The sequence below is a fragment of the Sus scrofa genome, chromosome 9, assembly GCF_054392235.1.
Source record: "Sus scrofa isolate SSC_HxYL_T2T_F1_AM1 chromosome 9, Sscrofa_HxYL_maternal_Yorkshire_Landrace_v2.0, whole genome shotgun sequence".
Classification (NCBI taxonomy): Eukaryota; Metazoa; Chordata; class Mammalia; order Artiodactyla; family Suidae; genus Sus; species Sus scrofa.
Window position 1 is genome coordinate 31991820 of NC_139391.1, and position 27682 is coordinate 32019501.

Here is a 27682-nt window from a genome sequence, read left to right on the forward strand (position 1 = left end):
CCTCTAGATGAGGAAGTTAAGTTGCAGAAAGATTATTAGTTGCCCAAGGTCACAAACCTAACGAAAGAGGAGAACCAGGAAACCAGAACCTAAATCCGATGTAATTGTTTTGTACCACCTACTGCCTTAATGGCTGCTTGATTACGAAAATTTATTCTTCTTAATGCTTCCTCTGACCAAATAAAATGGATGACCCTAGAAAGTTTTATTGTAAAGCTCTTTCTTCTTTTTAGGGCTGCACCCATGGCCCTGGAAGTCTCCAGACTTTAAGGGTCGAATTGGAGCCACATCCATCACAACACCAGATCCTTAACCCACTGAGTGAGATGAGGAATTGAACCCACATCCTCATGGATACTAGTCAGGTTCTTAACATGCTGGGCCACAATGGGAACTCCTTGTAAAGCTATTTAAATTCCTTAAAATTAGAAGAAACAAGAGATTGACCTTGACGTTTCAAATTCCGTGTGCCTCAGGTTTTTATCTGTCAGTTGGGGATAAAATTTGTGTGTAGTTTCTAGGATAGTGGGGAGTCCCTGGTTGACGCCGGTGATGCACAGCGTAAGTGTCTGGTTCATCGTTAACATCAGTACCTTCTCAGCTGGCGTGGGCTAGATAGGAAAATAGTACTCACACATCATTTATTAGTGTGGCTTCAAAGCCAGATACAGCCTTTTCAAAAGCACATTTTTAAGTATAACATGCTTCAAAAGACACATCTTAATTCTGGAGGAACATTTTCCTATTAGAGTATTTTTTTAAACTTCATTTTAGTCTTTCTGTATGATGTTTAAAATTCATATGAAAAGGAAAATAAACTATTAAATTTAAACTAAAACACATTGCTTTTGATACTCTTCCCTTAGCCTGCCAAATTTGATTTTAAATCATTTTCTGAAGAAAATTGCAGGTAATTTAGTTAATATGATTTAGTGCCTTTTTATATTGGAGTATAGTTAATTTTCAGTGTTGTGTTAATTTCATGTGTACAGCAAAGTGGTTCAGTTATGCGTATGCAGTCATCCATGCTTTAGCTCTTTAGCTTATTATGTCATGAAGTGTACTATAAAATGCTTTTGGCGTCTCTAAAAAAGTTTGAATAATTTTGAGACTGAACAACAACTACTTGCTAGGTTAAAAAAAAAAAAAAAAGTCTGTCAGATTGTATATAAACCTTGAGGTCTTGAAAGTTAAACCTTTTGGGTTCTTTTTCAATATGACTGGTTAGCCTTAATATAGAACATCTAATTTAGGGTAAATTAAAGTGAGAAAATAAGACAATGTCATTTAAAAAAAGTACTGTGGGATTAAAGGTTAAATTTCTATCTTACTGAAAATCTAAGTGCAACTGTTCTATAAAAATGAAACAATAAAAGCTCTCCTCAGGTCGTATATCTTTAAATAAAAACTGTATTGGTCCTTGGATTTAGTTACAGGTACTGTTATTGAAAACCTGAAATTTGCAATAGCAGATAGTGAACAGGATCTTGGGAAAGTAAGAAAAATGAATTCACTCTGTTTGGCTGACTCATGCCCTTGTAGTTCACTTTAGAAATCCATCCTGTAAAGGCCTGGCCTCAATGTAGCTTCTGCTGGACTTAACACATCAATGGCCATATTACCTTCTTGGCTCCTCTTTAGTTGAAAAGAGACACTGACTGTTCTTCATTGCTTTTGTTCTTTTACCATGGAAGTTTACCTCTGGCCACTTCATCTGAATTCTGTCCCCTTGAAATCTTAGAAATTCACCTTCAGGAACTCCAGTGAATCTTCACTGCTGAGGCAGTATGTAGGCCTGACTACAAAAACCTTTGGCTTTTTAAATTCATTGAATTTTTACTTCTCTGTTCTTTCATTCATTTGTTCTTCCATCACTCTCTTTTAAAAGTTGTCTCCTCAGGCTTCCCATCCTTGGCACGTGCTCTCTCTCTCTCTCTCTCTCTTTTTTTTTCCCTTCAGTTTTCTCATTTATTTGGATTAGACTTTGGTACTTTTCCATTCTCACTCAATAAACGTTCTGAACATCCCTGCATTAGACTTAAAGCACGCTGTAGTCACTCTGAAGCTATCCTCTAAGATGTTTATCTAAGTTTCCTCCAAGTAGAGAATAGCAGAGAGGACAGGATTAATGCAGAGGCTGGATACTTGTACAGGAAGAAAATTGATGGTTTGCCTCTGCCCTCCGTTTTCAATCTTCTTAAGAGATTGCAGTGGCCAAATGTCGATGGCGCGGTAAGATTTTGATCTCTTTTAGTGCACTGCAGTGCTCTGTGTATGAGAATGTTTGTTTTTATTTTTTAGAAAAACAGCCTTATTGGGATGTAATACACAGACCATTCACTTCACCCAATTTTAGTTAGTTTTTGTCTGTGGTGTGAAGTGGGTGTCCAACTCTGTGGCTATTGAGTGGCCCAAGAATCCTTTGCTGAAAAGACTATTCTTTACCCACTATATGGCCTTGGCACCATTGTTGAAAATAAGTTGAGCTAGATGTCTGGGTTTATTTCTAGACTCTCAATTCACTTCCATTGATTTATATGTCTACCCTTGTTCCACTGTCACGGCAGTTATTCTGCTCAGTTTGGGCAATGGTCATCTAGAATTGACTGGAATTAGTCCACATTGCTTCACGCATCCCCGACATCTTTTTTTACTTTTTTTCTGCCACTCAGAGTATCACTGGGAACTGTGGGCCCTTAAGGCTTGATACCTGGTGAGTAATGGGCTGGGAAATTGGAGTTCCCGTTATGGCTCAGTAGGAATGAACCCAACTGGTATCCATGAGGACGCAGGTTCAATTCCTGGCCCCACACTGTGGGTCAAGGATCCCACAATGCTGTGAGGTGCTGTGTAGGTTGCAGCCACGGCTCGGATCCCGCATTGCTGTGACTTTGACTATGGCCAGAGGCTACATAAAGCTCCACTTTGACCCCTTGCCTGGGAACATTCATATGATGCATATGTGGCCCCAAAAAGAAAAGAAAAATGGGCTTTGAAATTATGAATATCATTTCCTTTGCTGACTTATCATGGGTTTTGCTAAATGATTATTTATAAATGCAGTAACAGTTTTTAGCAAGTGGTCAAGTTGTTGGAGCGGCAGTCATTTGCTTCTAAAACACTTGGGGATAATAATGTGCTGTATGAGTTTTTCCTGATGATAAAAGTGACTTTTTTAAAATAGTAAAACCTAATCTGTCTACCTCGTAGCTTGGAGTTACTGTCATTATTGTTATTATCATTTTAAAAGTCCGGTTTACTTTAAGGTAAGCTGAGATAGTAGTCTTTTTTAAATTTTTTAAAAATTAAAAGAAAAAAATTAAAATTAAAAAAAAAATTTAACTCCACACCTGTGGCATATGGAAGTTCCCAGACTAGGGGTGGCATCCAAGCTGCAGCTGCCCACCTAAGCCACAGCCACAGGAATGCCAGATCCATCCAAATTGTGTCTGCGACCTACACTGCAGCTTGTGGCAACTCTGGATCCTTCATCCACTGAGCAAGGTCAGGGATTGAACCTGCATTATCTCAGAGCCTAGGTCAGGTTCTTACCCTGCTGAACCACAATGGGAGCTCCTGAAATAGTAGTCTTTTTCACACTGCTTCACCCACTCAGGCATAGTGAACAATGAGACATGGGAGAAATGCAGTTCTTAAAGGTTTTCAGGCCATCCTATTAAGTTCCCTTAATATAGCATCATGGAATTTATTGAGGATAAAGTGAACTTTATATCTATTCAAACCTAAAAAACATTTACCTTTGCTACCATCTAGAGGCGGTTGACTTCATACCTGTTGTCTTTGTTAAACTTTCTCAAATGTCGCTTCCAAAGTAGATGTGGATCAAAAGTAAAGGCTGTGTAGTTCTTTGTATGTGATTCTCCTGTACCTCCCAGAGAGTCGTGCTTTCCTTGGTGGGTGCTCAGCATGCACTGTGAGATTGAAGCATTTGTTTCCTACTAAGGAAATCTCAATTCTATTAGAAATCGCCAACAGGAGATGGATCTTAGGGAATTGGGTATTTTATAGGAATGTTTATTGCAGATATTCTTAAGGCATCTTCTTTGTCAGTTGAATTCTTTAAAATTAGCATGATATTAGAATAACATCTGCTTCTTACGTACGGTGTCCAGTTCCGAATAAGACAGTTTAATTGTGAACTAATTAAAAACATTGAAACCTGAAACAGCATTCCTTATAACAACTTCCTAATCTATTATTAAGATATTTAGAAGGCTACTATAGCCTAAGTATTTCAGAAGTATTTTCTTATTTTGTCTCTGGAAGTCTCTAAATCTACATATCCAAGCCTTAGTTAATTAAAAGTATGTTTATTTATTTGGTCTTTTAGGGGCCGCATCTTCAGCATGTGGAAGTTCCCAGGCTAGGAGTTGAATCAGAGCTACAGCTGCTGGCCTACATCACAGCCACAGCAACACCGGATCCAAGCCATGTCTGCGACCTCCACCACAGCTCACGGCACTGCCAGATCGAGGGAGGCCAGGGATCAAACCCGTGTTCTCATGGGTACTAGTTGGGTTCATTACCACTGAGCCACAATAGGAACTCCCAGTTAAAAGTATTTTTTTTTTTTTTTTTTCTTTTGTTGTTGTTGTTGTTGTTGTTGCTATTTCTTGGGCCGCTCCCGCGGCATATGGAGGTTCCCAGGCTAGGGGTTGAATCGGAGCTGTAGCCACCGGCCTACGCCAGAGCCACAGCAACGCCAGATCCGAGCCGCGTCTGCAACCTACACCACAGCTCACGGCAACGCCGGATCATTAACCCACTGAGCAAGGGCAGGGACCGAACCCGCAACCTCATGGTTCCCAGTCGGATTCGTTAACCACTGCGCCACGACGGGAACTCCCAGTTAAAAGTATTTTTAATCCTACTTTAAGATGTAGTTCTTTTTAATTGGGCCACAACATATGTAGACTGTATATTTAAATTATTGGATAATTTAACAAAAAGAGCATCCTTTTTTAGTAAAGCATACACTATCGAATATTTAGTTTTGACAATAACTATCAGTTGATGTAAAATTGGGAATTTAAAATCAGTCTAAAATTTGCACACAGTACATTATGCCACATTATCAGCAATTGTGGAGCAAGAGAAGGAAATTCTTTAAAATATAATAAAACCAATTTGATAGTTTTTGCCTCCCCAAATGAATATAATTTTGTAAGAAGCTGACTTGTCATAGGAAGAAAACCATTAGGTCATTGTTTTCAGTTAGAACCAGTAATTATCTGTTGGCAATCATAACCAGTTGATGGCTTAGCTGAATTCTCCTTCTTCCCCAAACAGGAAATTATGGAGTGTTATTCCCATATGAAGATGGTTTCAAATTGTGTTTCTTCCTTAATTTAAAATAATAGTTTATAGACATACTGTGCTCTTTAAACCAGAAGAACATTAGCCACTTCTCAAAAATATTTTCTAACTTTACTGTAGGAAGAAGTTGTGGAAGAGATCAAACTGGTGGACATGTCTATGGAATTAAATCCCAGTGAATTAAATGAAAAAAACTGAATAAATTATTTTTCAGTTATAACATTTCATGTAAACAACTGTCTCCCTTAACTCTTTGGAGAGTGCTGACTTTACAAATGAAAACATCATGAATAAGTGCATATGAATTTGGGATTAGAAGGCTAGGATCATAGAAATTGTGCTTTTCTAAAGATTTCCCCCCGACTCTCATATGAAAGATCTGTGTCTAGCTCCATGTATTTGCTCACCTCTTCTCTCTGCTTTGCATTCTTCCCATAGCCTGCTTAAATGTTGTGTTTCATTCCCAGAGTCGTACTGCCACCTTGTGGTGTCTTCTTTAATTTCACCTGTCCAGCTCCTTATTCCTTCTCTTGGGTACTTTTTATCTCTAATTTACTGGTTTAGTCTTCCTCACACCTGCCCATGTTTTGTCTCACTGTTTTGGTTAGAACCCCTTCTAGGGTAGGACCTGTGTTGCCTTAGTCTTTATCCCCTTTTAATGTTCTCTCCTGGATATTTCATCAATGCGTTTGAAGATTAAAGTAGACAACATGACAGCTGTCCATGATAAGACTTAAAAAGTAAATCACCGTCTACCAATAAGGAAATAAAAATCATCTCCCATGGCTTCTCTTTCACATCCATGATTCTAGTGGCTACTTAGTGAAGGAGATTCAAAATGTATTAGCTTGAGGAGTTAAAATGAAATGTAATTTTTCTAATGTATTATATTTGATGATCATCATATTTTAACAAACACATTTTCATGGTTTCTTTTTTATCTCTTTATTTTTGCAGCTCTTGTCCTTCCTTCAGGGTTTATTTACTTTTTACCATGAGGGATATGAACTCGCCCAGGAATTTGCACCATACAAACAACAGCTGCAGTTCAACTTGCAAAATGTAAGACTATATCTGTTCTCACTGTCTCCTCTTAGTGAATCTGATGCTCACAGGGCAACTGAGTTAGAACCACGCCAAACCTTGGAGTCTGTCAAAACCTTATTTAAGTCAAGTAAAACCTCACTCATTTAGAAAAGCGGCTTACTAAATTTATTAATTTTTTTCTAATTGCTGGTTGAATTAATACCAGGAAAGAGCTAATCTTATGTGAGATAAAATATATACTAGCAGATTTCATAAAAATAAAGATATCTGAGATGCGGATATCTAGGAAGATTTTGCCTTTGTCTAATGTTCTTATTATTTCACTGGGTAACCTTAGGCAAGATGTATTTTCCAAGATGGCAGCGTTGTACATTTGTGAAACGAACAGGTGGACTTTCACACTCTGTCCCTTTTCCTCATTGAAGTTGTATATAATATAGCTTATATCAACTATTTTCTAAAAATAAATTTAAGTGTTATCTTGAAGCCTTCATAATAGCCACTTTAAAGCTGAAGGAAGAATTACTTACAAACATCCTATCTATTTCTTTTAGGGTTTTTTTTTTAATATAAAGTTGTCTAATCAATCATATTAATGTCTGATTGCTTAGTTACACAAATTCTGATTTATAGATGCTGAGCACCAGTCACACTTAAAAAAAAAAGTCAGCCATCCCATTTTTGCATTATCAAATATGACAGCACAATCCTAATTGTTGTGGGTTTTGTATTAAATGAAAAGTTATTTCAGAAACCCTAACTATCTGGTACTCTATAGCTAAACTAATTTGTAAAAGCTTTCTATAAAAAGTATGCCTGTCACTGCGTACCTGATTCTGGCCATTGTGGAGAAATTCAGCAAATTGAACTCTGGAGTTGGAGTGTCCCAGGAGAAATATGTAATTGAGTTTATTTTGCTTGTGTCCTGAGTTTAGCTCTTTATTTAACCTAGATTTTTCAACAGAATCAATTTCACATGATTGTTTTTCAATATGGAATGCATCTGGGCTCTTTCAGTAAATATTAAAAGGGAAAATTATAAAATCCAAAGTATTTTTATGATTTATTTCCATATTAAGTGCAGTTATAGTAAGAGTCCTGGGATTTGAGAATAGGAGACAGGTAAGATATTGGAAGAAAATTCCGATCCTTATGTTTAAAAGGGAAAAGTAGCAAAAGTAGAAATTAAGAAAACTTTCCTGACTTACTTTGAGATTCAGATCTTTTATTATTTTTATTTTTAACTTAGAGTTGGATGATGTATCTTAGAGTTGGATGATGATGACGACTTTTATGTTTGCAAATGTATATTATTGAGATAATATGGCCTGAATGCAAAATTGATTTTGATAGAGGAAAGCCTTAATGCTTTCTATATCTTCCCTTAAGTAAACTTGGTATGGTAAGAGTAAGTGATGTCTTACATTAGAAGTTAGAATTTGGAAACCTATTCATTTTTTGAGTTAATTTTTCCATTGACCCCTTGATGACTATGTTAGAATTTCTAGAAACAAAGCTAAGGGACATTTCTTCGAAAACATGTCTGAAATAAAAGTGATCAGCTATATATCAAAAGTATGTGAATTTATTTTAACCCCCAAAAGAAATGAAGTCCCTGTATGCCTTTTTTTTTTTTTTATTTTTTAAGCTTGGGTATTATGGAATTTAAAACTCTGTTTAGGAGTTCCCATCATGGCTCAGTGGAAATGAATCTGACTAGTATCCATGAGGACCATGAGTTTGACCCCTGGCCTCACTCGATGGGTTAGGGATCCAGTGTTGCCAGGAGCTGTGGTGTAGTTACAGATGCAGCTCAGATCCTGCGTTGCTGTGGCTGTGGTGTAGGCCAGCAAGCTGCCGCTCCAATTCAACCCCTAGCCTGGGAACCTCAATATGCCGTGGCTGCAGCCCTAAAAAGACAAAAAGACCAATAAACAAATAAATAAATAAATAAATAAAACTATTTAATTAATATAGGTAATGTTAGAGTGGGAAATAGGATCACACACACACACTCACATATACTCACACATACACAGATTCAAAGAGAAACACAGAGAAGGTCATTCAGAAAAAGTTTTACTAGAGCAATTCAAAATTAGACCATATAATTCAACATAGAGGGTTGTTGATAGAATGAATTGTCCTGAAAGAATCAAGCTTATCCTTTAAACCATTTGCAATTTTGAAACTTTAGGCTGGAAGTTCCTCAAAACTAGTAGAAAACAGTGAACGAAATTGTTGTTTTTCTTTGCTTAAGACAAGGAATAATTTTGAAAGTACTCGACAAGAGGTAGAGCGGTTGATGCAAAGGATGAAATCTGCCAATCAAGATTACAGACCACCTAGCCAGTGGACAATGGAAGGCTACCTTTATGTCCAGGAGAAACGTGAGTTGTAAAGACATAAATTAGTGTCCTTGTAATTAACATTCTGTTTCTGAGAGATGTGAGTTGTTGTTGTTGTTGTTTTTCCTTCAAGTAGGAAGACTGAACTTCATGACAGCTTTATTGTTTTTAGTCTGTTCTGCCAAGTACCACCACCAAAGTGTGAACATTTTTCTACGTTTCACCATCAGGTTCTCTAAGTTGATAGATTATTGAACTCGGAACTTAGAACTTTCACTGGTAATACAGTAACATGAATTCAGTGTTAGTTTCATTGTGATACCTAATCTCGCTTTAAAGTGTTATGGAGAGCTAAAAATCAAAGCCTTTATCAGGATGAATCATCTTGGTGACTATGATCAGAGTTTTCCCCTCCAGCAGCATTATTTCATTTAATTCCGTGCTCGGTCGGTTTTCAGGAGTGAAAGTGGCAATTATGTCAGATTGGCACTCTTTACTCCTCATGTTAGGAAGTAAGCATCCAACCCAACAGAGCACGATTATAATTGCCTCACACACTAAAAAAGTTTTTTTCTCACAAAAATTAATAAAAAGCCATTCAATCTTGTGTAACTAGGGTCCTTTCTTATCATTAAGTGGAACCAGTCTGACCAAATTGTCTGTTTCAAACCAGAGTGCCCTAAAACACTCTCTTACTGTTTATGATGCAGGAACTGTTGTTTTTATTTCCAGTGCATCGTGAACCCATGTCTTTATCAAACACAAAAACGTGTGTCTGGATTTTCCACTGATCTCAAATTGCTGTAAAAGTTTTGAAAGGCTTATTCCCACTTTCTGTACTTTTTCCTCAGATATGGGACTCACAGACCACGTGGAAGAGCACTGCTCTAAGTTGTGCTGTCCGTAGACAATAGGTATTTGTTTTGGTTAGAAGATACTAAAGGGTTTGAAATAGGGAAGCCATAGATATTGGGTTGACTCTGGAAGTTTTTTGACTTAATGCAACATGATCACTCAAATGCCAAAACATTTTATATTTGACATGACCAGGTGATGCTCACTTGTTGCTTAACAGAATACAAGCAGATCACAATTTGTTCCAACAGACTTGGCAAACATTTATTACCACCTAGACTAGTGGTAGAGTGCTGCTGGCTCAGGGGGTCTGATTCCAGGATTTTTTTCTCTCATAATTGTCCACCTTGCCTAGTCTGATGTTTTAAGATGATAAGATGGTATATCTAGTGACCTGCCTGTCTATTCTATAATTAGAGTGTCATAAATAGCTTTTACCACAATTTCATTTTTTTTTTTTTTAAAGACCGTATATACAGAATATGTGGATGTGACTCAGGACTCTCAGGAAGAAAAAAAATTTTTTTTAGTCTTTTTAGGGCCACACTTGTGGCATATGGAAGTTCCCAGGCCAGGGGTTGAATGTGAGCTGCAGCTGCCAGCCTATGCCATAGCTATAGCAATGCTAGATCCTTAACCCACTGGGCAAGGCCAGGGATTGAGCCCACATCCTCATGGATACTGGTTGGGTTAGTTACTGCTGAGCCACAATGGGAACTCCCAGGAAATTTCTGAACACTGAATAATATTTCAGATTTGAGAGCCTCAGTGTCAGGGTACTCAGAGAGGAGCTCACGTTTTGCTGAGCGGAGGAATTTGTTGATAATGAGGTCTGTTCAAATCTGCATTTGATAGAGGAGGTGCCATCCTCTTACCTAAAGATTTTTATTCATTGTTAACTCAATTGTATTTTATTTCTTGAGGTCCCCTTCCCCCCACCTCCCCACAGCCCGGTGTTAACACAGTTGCTAAAATCTTTGTGCGTATACAACATCTCGTTCTGAATGAAAAAGCTTTAGATTACCTAGCAAAATGCCTGTGTACATGATCTTCACATAGGCCCTGTCCAATGGCTACCTGGCCGTCCATCTATTGGCTGGTGCTGTGGTTTGCTTCCCATTCCTCAGCTGTTGGACATTTGGATCACACTACAGGCAAAGGCCCTTTTATAATGTGGAGGTGGGATGGGTGGACAAAAGGCAGTGCTTTATGCACCTATCTGATGTTGGTATCTTTGGTTCTGAGATAACCTGTCTGCTCCTATGGATTTGTCTGAACTGGTCATAAAGCTCTTTGTGGCACAGACCTTTTCTCTGAGGGCTCCTGTCTCTCTAAATGATAACATTTAGGAGTTCCCACTGCGCCACAATGGGTTAAGGATCTGGCATTGTCACTGTGGCTGCTGGGTCTTGCTGAGGCATGGGTTGGATCCCTGGCCCAGGAACTTCCACATGCTACAGGTGTGGCCTAAAGAAGTGAATATGTAAATGCTAATATCTACTCTTAGGCTACAAAACTAAGGCAAATCTTTAACTCTAGGGTCTCTCTGTAGCCTGGGACCAGGTCTGTCCATTTTATCTCCTTGATAACCTTTGAACCCACACCTTCTCTCCACCTTCACAGTCTTACAAAGGCCTATCTGTTCTCTTTTCCTCTCCAGGCTTGTTTGGCCTCCATCCATTCTCCAAGAGCTTCCAGCAGCTCCCTGTGCAGAGCTTACTTGGTTGTGCATCTTGCGATGGCCCCTGGCTGAGCATGACATTCCAGGCTCTCCCGTTAGATTCCTCTATTTTTAGCATCCTCTCTTCCGATTTTGCCTTCCTGATCCCATGACAGTTTCCATTACCATTTTTCTCTGTATCGGCCTGTGTTATTTTTATGGCTTTCATGAGGTACACTTGGCATGCCATAAATTCCACATATTTAAAATGCACAATTTGATAAATGGTGCCATATGTATGTGTCTGTGAAACCATTACCACTATCAACAGAGTAAACATAGTCTTCACCTTCCAAAGTGTTCTTATGCCCCACTATAATCCCCCCCCTTTCATTTCCACGTACCACCCTCCCCTCTTCCCCTTGCCTAGGGATTTAAAAAGGGAAATGAATGGATTTATATGTTGTTGGAATTATTTTTCTATGAGGGACAAGTATTCAAGGCCCCTTTCTGCTTGGAATCTTTGAAAGCATTTATATTAAGAAAATCTGACCCGTTCCCTAAGACATACCGTTGTGCCCTTGCCATCACTGAGTAAGTCCTGTGGGGCATGGAAATGAGGTGAAGAATATGACTTTGGGCTGTTTATTCTGTAGGGGAAGGCACAAGACAAACACAATTAGCAACCAATGGTCAATAGTAAATATCAGAGCTGAAAATTAAGTGATAAATGAAGATCGATGTGACAGGATGGTAGCAGAGTATTGCTGTTTAGACACAGTGCTTCTCTTGATCTGGATACATGGTTTTTATGTTCCTCATGGGATGAGGCATACATTAAATTGCATTCTAGTAGACTTTGGTTTAACCATGAAGAGCATGGGATCCAGAGTCAGACCTCATGTGGCGGTTCTGTGCCACCTCTTATGGGTGATTGGGTAAGCAGCTTTCTTAGGTCAACGTCCTCATTTATAAAAGAGGGATATTTATATCGATCTCATAATAACGTTGCAAAAATTGTGTAAAATGTCTCTTATCAATAGGGATATGTAGTAATACTGCTATACTTCCAGGAGCCCTTACTGTGCTATGCAATTTATATTTATCTCATTTAATAACTACAACTCTTAAGAAATTTCATTCTAAAAAGAGCAACTCCAATTGCATGGCTTTTTTTTGGGCGGGCGGGCACACCCACTGCACTTGGAGTTCCCAGGGTAGGGGTCGAATTGGAGCTACAACTGATGGCCACAGACACAGCAATGGAATCCAAGAATGTATGTGACCTACACCACAGCTCATGGCTACGCCAGATCCTTAACCCACTGAGTGAGGCCAGGGATCAAACCTGCATTCTCATGCTAGTTGGATTTGTTTCTGCTGCACTACTTAGGGATACTAGTTGGATTTGTTTCTGCTGCACTACTTAGGGAACATGCACTGTTGATGAAAAAAGTAGCACCATCTGCAGCTCTTAGGCTTGATTTTCTTTTATGTAAAATGTTCTTTACAATGTCTGACTTTAAAAGTTCCCAGATAAAATGTTGGCACTTAGTAGGTATTTAGTGAATGTTAATTCTCTCCTTTTCCACAGAAATCATCTCAGCAACCTCAGATGATTACTCAGTAAAATAATTAAACTTGTTTTATTTTGCAACGTTAGAGCTATAATAAATTTTATTTTCCCAGACTTTTTTTAGCAACTTGAGAATTGCTTGCCCAAGAACATCTGCCCTGGCCTCGTGCCAGGCAACTTTAAAGAAAGCAGCAAGTGTGTGCAACATACTTGAAGATTAAATGCATGAGGTTCTGAACTTAAGATGGAGGCAGGAAAGAAAATTAAAAAAAAAACCATCTTGGGTCTAAAATGTCATCAGGCTGTTGCTACAGCTCGCTTTAAAAAATATAGCTAATATTGCTTCATAACTCGCTTCCTAAGTAGTCAAGTCACTGTAAAGATTTCTATCCAGCCACTTTCCAGTAATCAGCTCTAAGCCTTTAAGTATTTTACACCACATGTAACAAAATTATCAACAAGTATTATTAAGCATTAGAGTGTGAAATGGTCCCAAAACAGAATTGAAGTTAATTGTGATAATCCTCTGTCATTACAAAATATATAGCTGCACCCTATAATTTTTAAATCTGGAGGGTTTAAGTATTAAAGCTAAACATGACACCAAGGGCACTATTATTATAGAGGAAAAACTCAAAGGGCTCTTGAAATTCTTTTCTCAAGAGGTGCGTTTTTTGCAATTCAATTTCTTGCTTTGGGATATATGGTTAGAAAACCAAGCCAGCAGTAACATTGCACATAATTGTTTTAGAGTGATCCAGGTGTAAAGCAGGATGCAGCCCTACAGGGAGAAGCAAAGGAAACCAGCTCTGTGTTCAACTCACTCAGCCCACTAGGGCATCTGGGCACAGGGTAATTGGAGTCCCTGTGGGAAAGCTGTCTATTTCGGTCATGAAAAAAATGAACTCAGGGTGCATCTCTTTGCCCTGGTGGAGCAGCATCATCCAGTCCTTAAGAAGAACAGTGGATGACAAAATAGTGCACTGTGGGAAAGGGCTGAACATAAAAACAGTAGAAATTTTTTTCATTTTACAAAGTAATTTGGGAGTTCCTGTCGTGGCTCAGTGGAAACAAATCTGATTAGTGTCCATGAGGATGCAGATTCGATCCCTGGCTTTGCTCAGTGGGTTAAGGGATCGGCATTGCCGGAAGCTGTGGTGTTGATTGCAGATGTGGCTCAGATCTAGCATCATGTGGCTGTGGTATAGGCCAGCGGCTATAACTCTGATTTGACCCCTAGCCTGCGAACCTCTATATGCCATGGGTGCAGCCCAAAAAGACGAAGAAAAAAAAAAAAGAAGATTTTAAAAAAAAGAAGTAATTTGAATTCTCTTTTTTCAGATTAGTTGGTCATAGGAAATAACTCCATGTTCAGTAAAAGCTTAGGGAAACGAGTGATTCATTTCTTCATTCATTTTCCAAGTCTTTACTGAGGAACAGCTATATGTCTGGCCTTGTTCTAAGGATTAACAATGTATTAGTCAACAGGGTTCCTGTGGCTCAGTAGGCTAAGGATCCAGCATAGTCTCTATGAGAATGCAGGTTCAATCTCTGACCTTGCTCAGTGGGTTAAGGATCCCTCATTTGTGCAAGCTGCAGTGTAGGTCGCAAATGCAGCTCACATCTGGTGTTGCTCTAGCTGTGGTATAGGCCTCAACTGTAGCTCCGATTTGACCCCTTGCCAGGGAACTTCCATATGCTACAGGTGAGGCTGTAAAAAAGAAAAAAAAAAGCATATACCAGTCAGCAGAAATCACTTATTCCTGCTCTCAAGGAGCCTTAGAGTCTAGTGACAGAGGCAGACAATAAGTAGGGTGAATTGATAAAATGTTAATCATATCAGTGATAACTGCTGAGAAGAAAGTAAAGCAAGAAAGAGAGAAAAGAAATATCAAGGTGAGGGCATTGTGATATTAGATATCTCTACAGAAAAGGCCATATTATAAAGGGGATATTTCAGAAAAGACTGAAGGAAGTGGCAACCTAAGTCATGCAGCTATCTGAAGGATCAGTAGTCCACTAAGTGCAAATGCCCTGGGGTAGAAATACATTCACTGTGTTCCAAGGCCAGCAAGGGGGCCAGCATAGCCGGAGTAGAGTGTATGATGCAAAAGGTAGTAAGCGAGAAAAGTAATGAGGAGCCAGATCACTGGGGCCTTTGGTTTTTATCTGGGGTACTGTGCAAAATGACTGGAAGGTTTTGAACAAAGGGGTGAGATGACCTGGCTAAATTTTTTTTTTTTTAACGTGATTTTTATTTATTTATTTATTTTTTATTATTTTCCCACTGTACAGCAAGGGGGTCAGGTTATCCTTACATGTATACATTACAATTACATTTTTCCCCCACCCTTTGTTCTGTTGCAACATGAGTATCTAGACATAGTTCTCAATGCTATTCAGCAGTATCTCCTTGTAAATCTATTCTAAGTTGTGTCTGATAAGCCCAAGCTTGGGCTAAATTTTTAACTGTATTTTTGGCAGTTTCCTGTACAGAGGACAAAGATAGAAGGAGACCTGTTACAGTAACTCAGAATATTTCTCATTCCTCCTCCCTCTCTCCTCTCTGGGATACAAGTATACCACTTTTACAGATAAGATAACTTAAGTGAGGATCTGAAGTAACTTTTGAGTTTACAGAGAGAGTGTCAGAGGTGGAAATAAAGCCAAGTTGTTGGATTGCAAGACACTTCACCCTGGATCTTCCTCCTGACTGGCCTTTCTCACTCTGAGTAAACATTCTCAGCTCGCATAGTCTTTGGAAATACTCGGTTGTGTTTCATAGCATTGAAAACTGTACAAACCTGGATACAAATCATCTGTTAACACTCTGTAATGTTTGTTTTCTTACATTAGGACCCCTTGGTTTTACATGGATTAAACATTATTGTACATATGATAAGGGAAGTAAAACATTTACAATGAGTGTTTCAGAAATGAAATCCAGTGGGAAAATGGTGAGTTTTTTTTTTTTTTTTTTTTTTTTTAGCTAACCTTGTGATTTATGTAATGAAGTAAAACAAGCAAAAATGACATATGATTGTTTTTCTAATAAACATGTATATAATTTTTAAGAATTGAAATGTCAAAAAGTTTTCTCTCATCTTCGTGACCTTAATGACTTAGAATGGCCAGGATTTTTCTTTTACTTTGGCCATGCAAAGTTTACAAGTAGGTCTAATAAATGTAAGGACATCTTGGTAAGTATCTCACATCCCTGGCAGCAAAGTTGTTTACCTTGTTGATTGGCCAGCAGCCTGCTAAGACTGTCAGTGGCTGGTCCAGGCTCAAGGGGGCTGCATCTTTCTTCCAGGTGGTCTCTTGTGGGAACCTGGATTTGCCCTTTTCTGGACTGTGTACTGCTTACTGAAATGCTGGCCAACCAAGTTTCTCAGAAGAAATCAATCAGTGCCTATTTCTCCATAAAGTAAATCAGTCAGTGAATGTCTTGCATGGGTAATGAACAGTACAGAGCAAGGTGTACCTTATATGAGGAAGTGCTACAGAATGCAGTACCTTTATTGTATGTAGTGTACGATCTTTTTGTGAATTAAGATACGAATATGGCAAATGACTGAACCTAAGAATTAGATAATTGAGCCATCATCTAAGAATCATAGAGCTGGGAGTTATTCTAAAGATTATTTAGGCCAGCCTGATTTTAACAGATTAGAAAATAATGAGAGTTGAAAGTAAGTGACTCACCCAGCTAATTTGTGGTATAGATCATGGCCGAGGTAAATGTTGATTCAAATACATCAGCTGAAACCTATTGTGCTTGGGCATTCATTAGAGTCTAATAATTCAGCGTGAGAAACATAAAGGAAAGGAGAACATACCAAAGAAATAGAAACCTTAGGTTGCTACCAAGAAGCTATTAAATGCTATAATGCTATAATCCTAACTAGTTTCTATTCTACAGGTTTCATAAGATATTGCCCGAAAGTCAGTTTATGTGACAGTCAGTGAGCTAAATATACCAAACCAGAGTTCTAAATCTCTGAGATTTGCAACCAAAGACAATAGAATTAACCAAGCATTAGATAAACATTCCCCTTAAAATTGAGTGACATTTCAGGTATAGAAGAGAATTATGAATTGAGCCTATATTGGATCCTGTCCAAAGAGGTTTAGTTTTGGTTTTGCTAGTAGATTAGTAGTTGGTTACCAACAAAGGAATCACATGCTATACATGACAGTAATAGTAGCATTTGCAAGCATCTAGTAGAATTGTTATTTTGGTAGCTCTCTTGAGGTTTGAGCCAGCTTTCATTTAGTACTCTATGGCTCTGATACATACACAAACTTTATAATGTAATTTCACATTATAGGTAAATATATTGGAGGGCACTAGACAGGCATGGCATGTCATAGAACTCTTTGAATAAAATATGTATTTGTGATTAATTTATTAGTAAATGGCTTGATGTATTAAAGTTGGGCCACTAACATTAGCAAAAGTCTTTGTAGAAACAGGGTGTATTTATGATCTTTATACATAAACTGTAGGCTAGGTTGACATTTTAATATGGAAACTTTAGATGCTGTATTTAATATATATCAGTTCACCTTCTTATGGTGTCAATAATGTGCTCCACTTCTTTTTTCAGAATGGCCTTGTTACTAGCTCACCAGAAATGTTTAAATTAAAATCTTGTATTCGACGAAAGACAGATTCAATTGATAAACGATTCTGCTTTGACATAGAAGTAGTCGAAAGGTTTGAACTTTCTACTTTATGTTTTTTAATAATCTAAATTATGTTTATATGTATAGATATAAATATGCAGTGGCTTGTTTATCAGTCTTTAAAAAAAACAGTATACATGTTTATTTCATTATTTCACTTGTTTATTCAACAAATATGTATTGCATAATGCTTTCAAAAAAATAAATCAGACACAGGGTGCTACCAAAGGGTAATGTCACTCAGAGAAGAATCTGGGAAATCGGTATGAATGAGTGCCTGAGAGAAAAGTGCAGGTTGTAGACTGAGGTTCCCCTCACAATGAAGGAACCTGACAGCATTGTTGATGGCTCTTGGGCCAGCCTTTTTATAGTTTTGAAACCTGTTGACCTCGTTGCCCAGGAATAATACAACGTGGCTGCAAATGCTACAAGCTTCCTTCAGCCAGTGAAATTCAGTGCCTACCATGTACAAAACACTGTTCTTGGCATTCTTAGCCACAGGATATTGGGAGAGAGACATAAATGTTATACATCCAAGCGTGAAGTTTAGTGGAATTATTTATCTCTACTTTTTTATTGATTCAGTACAAAGTAGAAAAGAAGGATGAATATGTTTCTTGAGCTCTCTTGCATTCCATGATCTATTTTCCTTCCCCTGTATTACCGTCCTGGTTTTTTGAATCCTCTAGCTTTGAGTTGGGGTGTGAGTGTATGCCAGACTGTATACACTGTTATATAAAGCTTACATATACTATAGCTGTCTAGTAGGGCAACCCTGTTTTTATGCTTCTTTAAAATAATGTTAGCTGGGAGTTCCCATTGTAGCTCAGAGGGTTAAGAACCTAACTAGAATCTATGAGGGTGAGGGTTTAATCCCTGGCCTCACTCAGTGGGTTAAGGAACTATTGTTGCTACAAGCTGCACTGTAGATCACAGATGCAGCTGGGATCTGGTGTTGCTATGGCTGTGGTGTGGGCCTGCAGCAGCACTCCTATTCGACTCCTAGCCAGGGAATGTCCATATGCTGCAGGTGTGGCCCTAAAAAGGAAAAGAAAAAAATAGTGGTAGCTATTTTGGTCCTGTGTTCTTATACTTTATAGATCTGCTTATTAAATTTCCCTTTCTTTCCAAAAAATCCTTTGGGATTTTTGACTGGCATTCTATTAAAGTTAATTAATTAGTGGGGAATTGAACTCTCCCTAAGATTTCACACTTTTTTAGATTTGTTTTTACATGTTTTCTTTTTATTGAAATTCTGAATAGAATTCTTTTCATTGTTAGAAACCCTTTTGTTTTGGTTTTATGATTGATATTGCTGTGTAGAAAGACTATTAACTTTTTAAATATGTCAGTCTATATCCAACAGCTGTTGAACTCTGTTAGTTTTAATAGTTTTGTGATAGGAACTTCGGCATTTTCTGTGTAGATCAATACTAACATGTCAGTGATTTGTCTTTTCTCTTTTCAATACTTGCGAAGTATATAACCTTGGAGCACACTGTTAAGCTCTGTGCTTTAGTTGTTTCATTTGTAAAACAAGGGCAATCAGTACCCACATCAAAGGGTTGTTATGAGGATTAAATGAGATGATAATGAAAACGTAAAACAGTGCCTGACACATAAATGGCCAACAAGTATTGTTATCATTAGTGTTTTACACTGGCTTTAATTTTACAAGATGAAATTACCTTGATCTTTATAATACATTTTTCCTTTTCTTATCAGTCTAATGATCTCTCTTCCTGTTTACATAGAGATGTATGCCTTTATCACAGTTTTAACTCATCCCAGATTAATCACACAATGTTTAAATGAACTTTTCTTCTTGATGTAACTTTTCACAGAAGCCTCTAATTTTCTGTTTATCTTATGGACAGCCTGCACAGTTAATTAGGTTAACTTCGCTTTTTTCTGGATTTTTCTCTTTTTCTCGTCTATATTGTTTACCTCTCCCTTTGCTTGTTTTTCATGAAGCACATCCTCAAGAGGCTATTTCAGAATGGGTGAATGAGAGAGAATTCTTTTTAAACATATTAATTTTAATATTATGATCATTGTATATATAAACAAATTGGTTTTAGTGTCTTCTTAATAATTAACTAGCTATGGTATAAGACTTTCATACTGGTCTATACTCATTATAATAATTTTTATTGACTGTAGATTGTATCATGTTTGGTCATAATCTTAATCATTCTCATACTGTAGGATGTTTAGGTGATTTTGAACTTCGATGAACGTCCTTTTTATTCATTTCAGGGGAAATAGTTTGAAACCAGCCTCCTTCAGATAGTCTTACACCTAAAACACTTAATGATTTTATTTGTAAAGTGTATTCTTTTTTCTCCTCTTTACTGTTTTCTTTTGAAATTTCCTTTTCTCTTTCCTAAATTTTCTTCAAATTTTACCTTACTAATTTAAGAATTTTAAAAAATAATAATTGTGGAAATGCAAAATAGTAGTAAATTGAATATATAAAATATTTGTTTTTAACAGGCATGGGATCATCACATTGCAGGCCTTCTCAGAAGCTAATCGGAAACTCTGGCTTGAAGCCATGGATGGGAAGGAACCGGTAGGACTATGACATGCTCTATAATTTAGATTTTATTGTTCTAATAACTGAAAGTACACCTGAAAAAATATACCTATAGTATATTTGAAAAATATTAAAATAACAAGTCAGAGGCGTAGACATTCTATTTTCCTGGTGTTGTGTCATTGACACATAATACCAACTTTTCTAATTTGTTTCTCAGGGAGACTTCCAGGACTCATTTAAAGCCCTAAAATTACTTTAAAAAAATTACTTATAATCATTAATTTGGCTTCACTTATTGGATTATTTTATTTAGTTAATAATTCTTGAGTGCCCCCTCTTTGCAAGGCCTGAGCTAGGCTTTATTTATGATCAGCATGATGAACAAGTTTCAGGGTAAGAACTAATCCCAGCCTAGACCATTGTTTAAAAGTCTCAATGCAATTGTGGCTTGACACTGTCCATCTATCCAGACCCCCAGTTGTCTAATAGTTATTTTGATGTTGATATAATTTACTTAAAATTATTAGGAAGGCTTATATGAAAAGGATAGTAAATCCTTGATGACTTTTGTGAAGAACACTGCACTAAATGATTAGAGGACTGAGCATTCAGAGTAAATAGAAGGATCCCGCTTGTCCCTTGAAAACCACCTTTTGAAAGCCGAAGAGCCTGTGAATATCCTTGTGAAAAGTACCAGTACAACCCCAGAGCTGCACAGTGCAGTCCCCAGACTTTGAGGCCATCCTACAAACTTCTGCCAGGCTACAATAAGATGAGAGCAGAGACTGTGATTAAGCATCTGGAAATTTTTTTTTTTTTTTTTTTTTTTTGGTCTTTTGTCTTTTTAGGGCTGTGCCCAAGGCATATGGAGGTTCCCAGGCTAGGGGTTGAATTGGAGCTGTAGCTGTCGGCCTACGCCACAGCCACAGCCACAGCCACAGCAATAGCAATGCAGGATCCAAGCCACATCTGCGACCTACACCACAGCTCAGGGCAGTGCTGTATCTTTAACCCACTGAGCAAGGCCAGGGATCAAACCTGCATCCTCATGGATACTAGTTGGATTCGTTAACCACTGAGCCATGATGGGAACTCCAAGCATCTGGACAATTTTATAGCAATTAGAAGTTATTTTACATCTAGTGAATTTAATAATAAAAATTTGAACTCTATCTATTCTTTATCATGTTTACTACATGTAAATTTTATTGTAATTTACAAAAATATCAGTCAACCATAGTTTGAAAATTAAAAACAAAATAATGTGGCTCTTTACCAGTCATAGTTGAGGGGCAACCCCTGACCTAGAGGAATTTTAGAAGACGGTGAGATAACTCAACAAGTTCAAGTTAGGATTGTACATATTGAGGAAAAAAACACTAAGCAGGTAATTTGAGGAAGGGACAATCCTGCTGAATCCAGGTGAAATCCATCATGAGCTACTTCCAGAAGAAGGAAAATTATGTGTCATATTGGATAATAGAATGAAATGCTTAGATCAGAGGGAAAGAGGTTAAAATTTGCCCAGGGCAGAACAGCCAGGGATGGAAAGGAGTGAGAGGCAAGGTTGGGTGACTGGGGAGATGGCATTGTGGACACCTTGAAATCAAGACACTCCTGTTTTGTATCATTGTAGCAGCATCAGTATTACCATCTGGGCGGGGTCATTGACTGCAAGTAACTGATTGACTTCCTTCGTTTTTTAGATTTACACTCTGCCTGCAATTATTAGCAAGAAAGAAGAAAGTAAGTCATTTTAATAATTACTTAAAACATTATCACAAAAATTTCTGTGAGTTTTTTTAAGTGAAATAGCATTACTTTCAGGTGTACAACATAATAATTTAATCTTTGTATACATCATAAAGTGGTTACTGCAATAAATCTAATACCATCTGTCACCATACAATTGTCCCTCTTCACCCATTTCACCTACCCCCCAACCTTCTTCCCCTCTGATAACCACGAATCTGTTGCCTATATATGAATGTTTTCATTTTATTTTTCTATTTTTCATTTTGTAAAGTTTTATTGACGTATAGTTGATTTACAATGTTGTAATAATTTCCGCTGTACACCGAAGTGATTCAGTTATACATATATACAATCCATTCTTTTACAGATTGTTTTCCCATATAGATTATCACAGAATATTGGATAGAGTTCTGCGAACTATATAGCAAATCCCTGCTGGCCAATCATTCTGTATACCACAGTGTTCATAGGCCAATTCCAAACCCCCAGTCTATCCCTCCTCTCAAGCAGAGCCCTCTGGTAACCATAAATTTGTTTTCAAAGTCTGTGAATCAGTTTCTCTTCTGCAAATAAATTCATTTGTGTCCTTTTTTTTAGATTCCACACATCAGGAAATAACATGGTATTTGTCTTTCTCTGACATTTCACTTAGCATAAGGCCTTTTATGTCCATCCATATTGTTGTAAATGGCAAATTTTCCTTTTTATGGCTGAAAGTCCATTGGGCATATGTATGCATATATACCATATTTTCATTATCCAGTTCTCCATCAATGGAAATTTAGGTTGTGTCCATGTCTTGACTATTGTAAATAATGTTGCAGTGAGCATAGGGGTAGATATATCTTTTTGAATTAGTGTTTTTGTTTTCTTTGGGTAAATACCCAGAAGTTGAGTAGATTGATTATATGGCAGTAGTTTTATTCTTAAGTTTCGAGGAAACTTCATACTGTTTTCCATAGTGGCTGCACCAATATATATTCCCACCAACAATATACAAAAGTTCCCTTCTCTCTACATCCTCTACAAAACTTGTTAATTTTTGTGTTTTTTATAATAGCCATTCTAACAGCTGTGAGGTGATAATCTCATTGTGATTTTTATTTGCATTTCTCTGATGATTAGTGGTATTAAACATCTTTTCATATGCCTGTTGGCTATCTGTATATATTTTGGAAAAAATATCTATATAGATCTTCTGCCCATTTTAAAATTGGATTGTTCTTTGATGTTGAGTTGTTTGAGTTCTTTTTGTATTTTGAACATTAACCTCATCATATATATGATTTGCAAATACTTTCTCCCATTGAGTAGGTCATCATTACATTTTGTTGATTGTTCACTTTTGCTCTGCAAAAGCTTTGTGGTTTGATGTAGCCATACTTTTTTATTTTTGTTTTTGTTGCCTTTACTTTTGGAATCAGAGTTCCTATTGTGGAGTTCCTATCGTGGCTCAGTGGAAATGGGTTCGACTAGTATCCATGAGGATGCAGGTTTGATCCCTGACCTCACTCAGTGGATTAAAGATCTGTGGTGTAGGTCGCAGACATGGCTTGGATCTGGTGTTGCTACGGCTGTGGCATAGGCCAGTGACTACAGCTCTGAATTGACCTCTAGCTTGGGAACCTCCATATGCCGTGGGTGCAGCCCTAAAAAGACTAAATAAATAAATAAATAACTATAAAAATTCCATTCCAACACTGATATCAAGAAGCTTACCACCTAAAAAGTTTTATGGGTTAAGGTCCTATGTTTGGTTTTAATCCATTTTTGAGTTTATCCTTGTGTGTGGTATGAGATTATGGTCTAGATTCATCCCTTTACATGTGTCTGTCTGGTTTTCCCACCAACATTTATTGAAGAGACTGTCCTTTTCCCATTGTACATTCTTGACTCTTTTGTCCTAAATTATTCATATACATATATATGTGTATATATATGTGTGTGTGTGTGTGTATATCAGGTTTATATCTGTGCTCTCTATTCTGTTTCATTGATGTAGGTATCTGTTTTTTTATGCTAATACCATACTGTTTTGATTACTATAACTTTGTAGTTTAGTTTGCAGTCTGGGAGTTTGATACCTCCAGCTTTGCTTTTTGTTTGTTTTTCTCCCGATTCTTTTTTTTTTTTTTTTTTTTTTTTTTTTTTTTTGTCTCTTTCTTTTTCTAGGGCCACTCCTGTGGCATATGGAAATTCCCAGGCTAGGGGTCAAATCACAGCTGTAGCCACCAGCCTACACCAGAGGCACAGCAACATGGGATATGAGCTGTGTCTGCAACCTACACCAGAGCTCATGGCAATGCCTGATCCTTAACCCACTGAGCAAGGCCAGGGATTGAACCCACAACCTCATGGTTCCTAGTCAGATTTGTTAACCACTGAACCACGACGGGAACTCCATCCTGATTCTTTTTTCTATTCAGGGTTTTTCATGGTTCCATACAATTTCAGAATTATTAGTTCTAGTTCTGTGATAAATGTAGTAGTTTGATGGGAATTATATTAAGTATATAAATTACCTTGGGTAATACGGTTATTTTGATGATATTAATTCTTCTAATTCATATAGATTGTATACCTTTCCATTTATTTGTGTCATCTTCAATTTCTTTCATCCATGTCTTGGAGTTTTCACTGTCTTGGTTAAATTTATTCCTAGGTATTTCATTCTTTTTGATGCAGTTGTAAGTGGATTGTATTCTTAACTTATTTTTCTGATATTTTGTAATTGGAGTATAGGAATGCAACATATTTCTGTATAGTAATTTTGTATACTTAAGCTTTACTGAATTAATTTATTAGTTCTAAGAGATTTTTTTTTTTGGTGGAGTCTATAGTTATCTCTATATAGTATCGTGTCATCGGCAAATAGTGATATGTTTACTTCTTCCTTTCCAATTGAGATTCCTTTTACTTCTTTTTCTTATCTGATTGCTGTGGCTAGAACTTCCAATATTGTATTGAATAAAAGTGTTAAGAGTGAGCATCCTTCTCTTGTTCCTAATCATGAAAGAAAAGCTTTTAGCTTTACCCCATTTGAGTATGATGTTGCCATATGGCCTTTTTTATGTCAAGGTATATTCCCTCTGTACCCACTTTGTTGAGAGTTTTTATCATAATTGGATATTGAATTTTATCAAATGTTTTCTTTGCATCTATGTAGATGATCATATGATTTTTATCCTTCATTTTGTAAATTTAAGTATCATGTTTATTGACTTGTGGATGTTGAACTAGTTTTGCATCCTTGGAAGAAGTCTCACTCAATCATGATGTATGATCCTTTTTATATATTGTCAAATTTTCTTTGCTTATATTTTGCTAAAGATTTTTACATCTATTTTCATCAGGGATATTGGCCTGTAATTTTCTTTTTTTGTGCTGTCTTTGTCTGATTTTGGTATCAGGGTAATGCTGGCCTCATGAGTTGGAAACATTCCCTCTTCTTCAAGTTTTAGATGAGTTTGAGAAGGATGGGTATTTAATCTTTGAATGTTTGATAGAATTCACCAATGAAGCTGATGATCCTGTACTTTTGTTTGTTGGGAGAATTTTGATTGCTGATTCAATCTCCTTACAGTCTATTCTTTCGCTGTTCTCTTTCTGAGACTCCTACAATGTCAATGTTATTCCTCTTGATGTTGTACCATACATCTCTTAAGTAATCTTCTTTTTTTTTTGCCTGATCTGTTAAGATGAGTTCTGTTGCCCTGTCTTCTAGGTTACTGATCCTTTCTGCATCTTCATATAGTCTGATATTGAGGCCCTCTAGCAATTTTTCTTTTCAGTTATTGTATTATTCAGCTCTGTAATTTCTTTTTGGTACTTACATTTTCTATTACTTTCGGCAAGTTTTCATTGTGTTCATCCATTCTTCTCAAGAGATCAGTGAGCATCATTGTGTCCATTGCTTTGAACTTCTTATCAGGTAAATTACTTATCGTCATTTCATTAAGTTTTTTCCTGAATTTTTATCTTCTCTTTGTTTGGAACATATTCCTCTGTTTTCTCATTTTGCTTGTCTCTGTTTCTGTGTATCAAGCAAAACAGTAAGCTCTCCCAGTCTTGAAGGAATAGCCCTGTATAGGTGTACCTGAGTTTTCAATCCTGCCCTAGATCTTGTCTCTGGAACATTTGTAATTACTTAAGAAGCTTAATTTTATTTTTGATAGGCCTTAAAGGTTGTGCCAAAACCTGTCAGCGTTCCAAAGAGAGATATCTAATTTAACACCTAGTTTCAGGCTATTTGGAATGTAGACCTTCAAGCAACAGCCTTTTTTTTTTTTTTTTTTTTAATGTGGCCATTATTATTACCCCTAATAGCCTCAAGGCCAGGTGACCCTTTGGCAACAGTTGCAAAAGTCAGGGCTCCAAATGAGTTTATAAACTCCTTTCTGGGATGTATTGATGATGTCTTGTGAGACCAAAGGATAGGGCAAAGAAGGTGTCCCTCAGTATATACCCTGAGAGCTCCTCTGTTGCCTCTACATGTATGGTGAACTTGAAGCCTTCCCCTCAGGCTTAAGCCATGGGACAAGTAAATAGGGATTTTCCACAGGAAGTCATGGGGTATATTTTAGTATGCTCTCTGTGTCCTTCGGGTGGTTCCCTGCCATGAATGGTCTCTTCAGTTGTTTCACATCCAAAAGGTGCAGAATTGCAGGCCTCCCTGGCCACCATCACAAGGTGCTTAAGGGCTGTCTCACATGGAATACATGTGCTTGCCTGCTCCAGCAGACCAAAGGAGAGCCTGGGGCAGGACTGCTGGCTGCCATGGTGCTGCAGAATTGCATAGTGGTGGGTAGCCCACTGACCTCAGTGGAGCCACGGGAACATATGGGGGAAGGGTGAAATCACGGTAGGCAGCAGGACCACAGGTGTATGTGAGGGTTGGGTGAGCCCCTTGGCTTCAGTGGGGCCAAGGGAGAGCTTGGGGGCAAGCCAAGCCCGCTAGCTCTAGCAGTGTGCAGTGAGAGCATAAAAATAGTGCTCACCAGTGCCTTTCTCCCAGGAGAGGGTCCCAACAACCTCTGCACCCCTGACAGACCCTTTAAATCTTAGTTTATGAAACTCCTTCTTGTGTAGTCTAGGAACTTTTCAAACTGTTGGTTTTGTGACAAGTCCTGAGGTGAGTGAGTCTGCACATGAGCCTTTTAAGAAGAAACTTTTCTGTCCCCCATAAGCCCTGTTGGTTTTCAAAGCCAAAAGTATTAGGGTCTTGTCTCTCCAGTGCAGGTTGTAAGGGATGGGGTACCTGAAATGGGACATGAACCCCTAGCTCCTTAGGGAAAAGTTCAGTATTTGTGAGATCCCTTGTGCCTGTGGGTTGCTGCACCAGGGGTGATGTTTCGGAGAGCCTCTGACTCTCCTACCCATCGCAGTAGTCCTCTTATCCCTTGTTGTGGAGGAGCTGTCTTGATAGTTTTTAGGTATTTTTCAGAGGAAATTGATCCATATATAAGTATAAATGTGGTATGGTCATGGGAGGAGGTGAATTCAGGTTCTTCTAGGTCAACATCTTGGACCAGCCTCTATTGCCTGGTTAATTTTATCCCAAAGGCATGGTGTGATAGTAAGAGTCAACTCTGGAAAACACCATAGTAATATACCATTGCACTGATGGTGTTCATCAAATGTGAAATTTTCATTCAAAGAAGTTTCTCACATTAAAACCAATGACCACTGGCTTTATAGTAACCCAAATTATTATTTTTCGTTTATTTGGTGAATGTTAACTTACAGCAGGTATATCCCTTGCTTTATCCCAGAGAGATTTGAGGCGGTTGATACTTAGTTGTTTTCTGTTTGTTTTTTAATTTTAAGTGACAGTTAAGGGCTTCCTTTTTTTCTTTCTCTTATTTATTTATTTA

At 37.6% G+C, this 27682-nt stretch overlaps 1 protein-coding gene across 2 annotated transcripts in view; it reads left to right on the top strand.

Annotated features, from left to right (window-relative positions):
* ARHGAP42 (Rho GTPase activating protein 42) overlaps positions 1–27682 on the top strand; it is a 280435-nt gene that overhangs the window by 211413 nt on the left and 41340 nt on the right. For both annotated transcript variants that reach the window (XR_014815100.1, XM_021062699.2), the window contains exons 7-12: positions 6295–6399; positions 8645–8774; positions 15680–15780; positions 17434–17543; positions 20009–20087; positions 21761–21800. Coding sequence is in view for 1 of the 2 variants with exons in the window: in XM_021062699.2 (XP_020918358.1) it covers positions 6295–6399; positions 8645–8774; positions 15680–15780; positions 17434–17543; positions 20009–20087; positions 21761–21800 (565 nt within the window). In the remaining variant the exon portion in view is untranslated. The remainder of the gene's footprint in view (positions 1–6294; positions 6400–8644; positions 8775–15679; positions 15781–17433; positions 17544–20008; positions 20088–21760; positions 21801–27682) is intronic.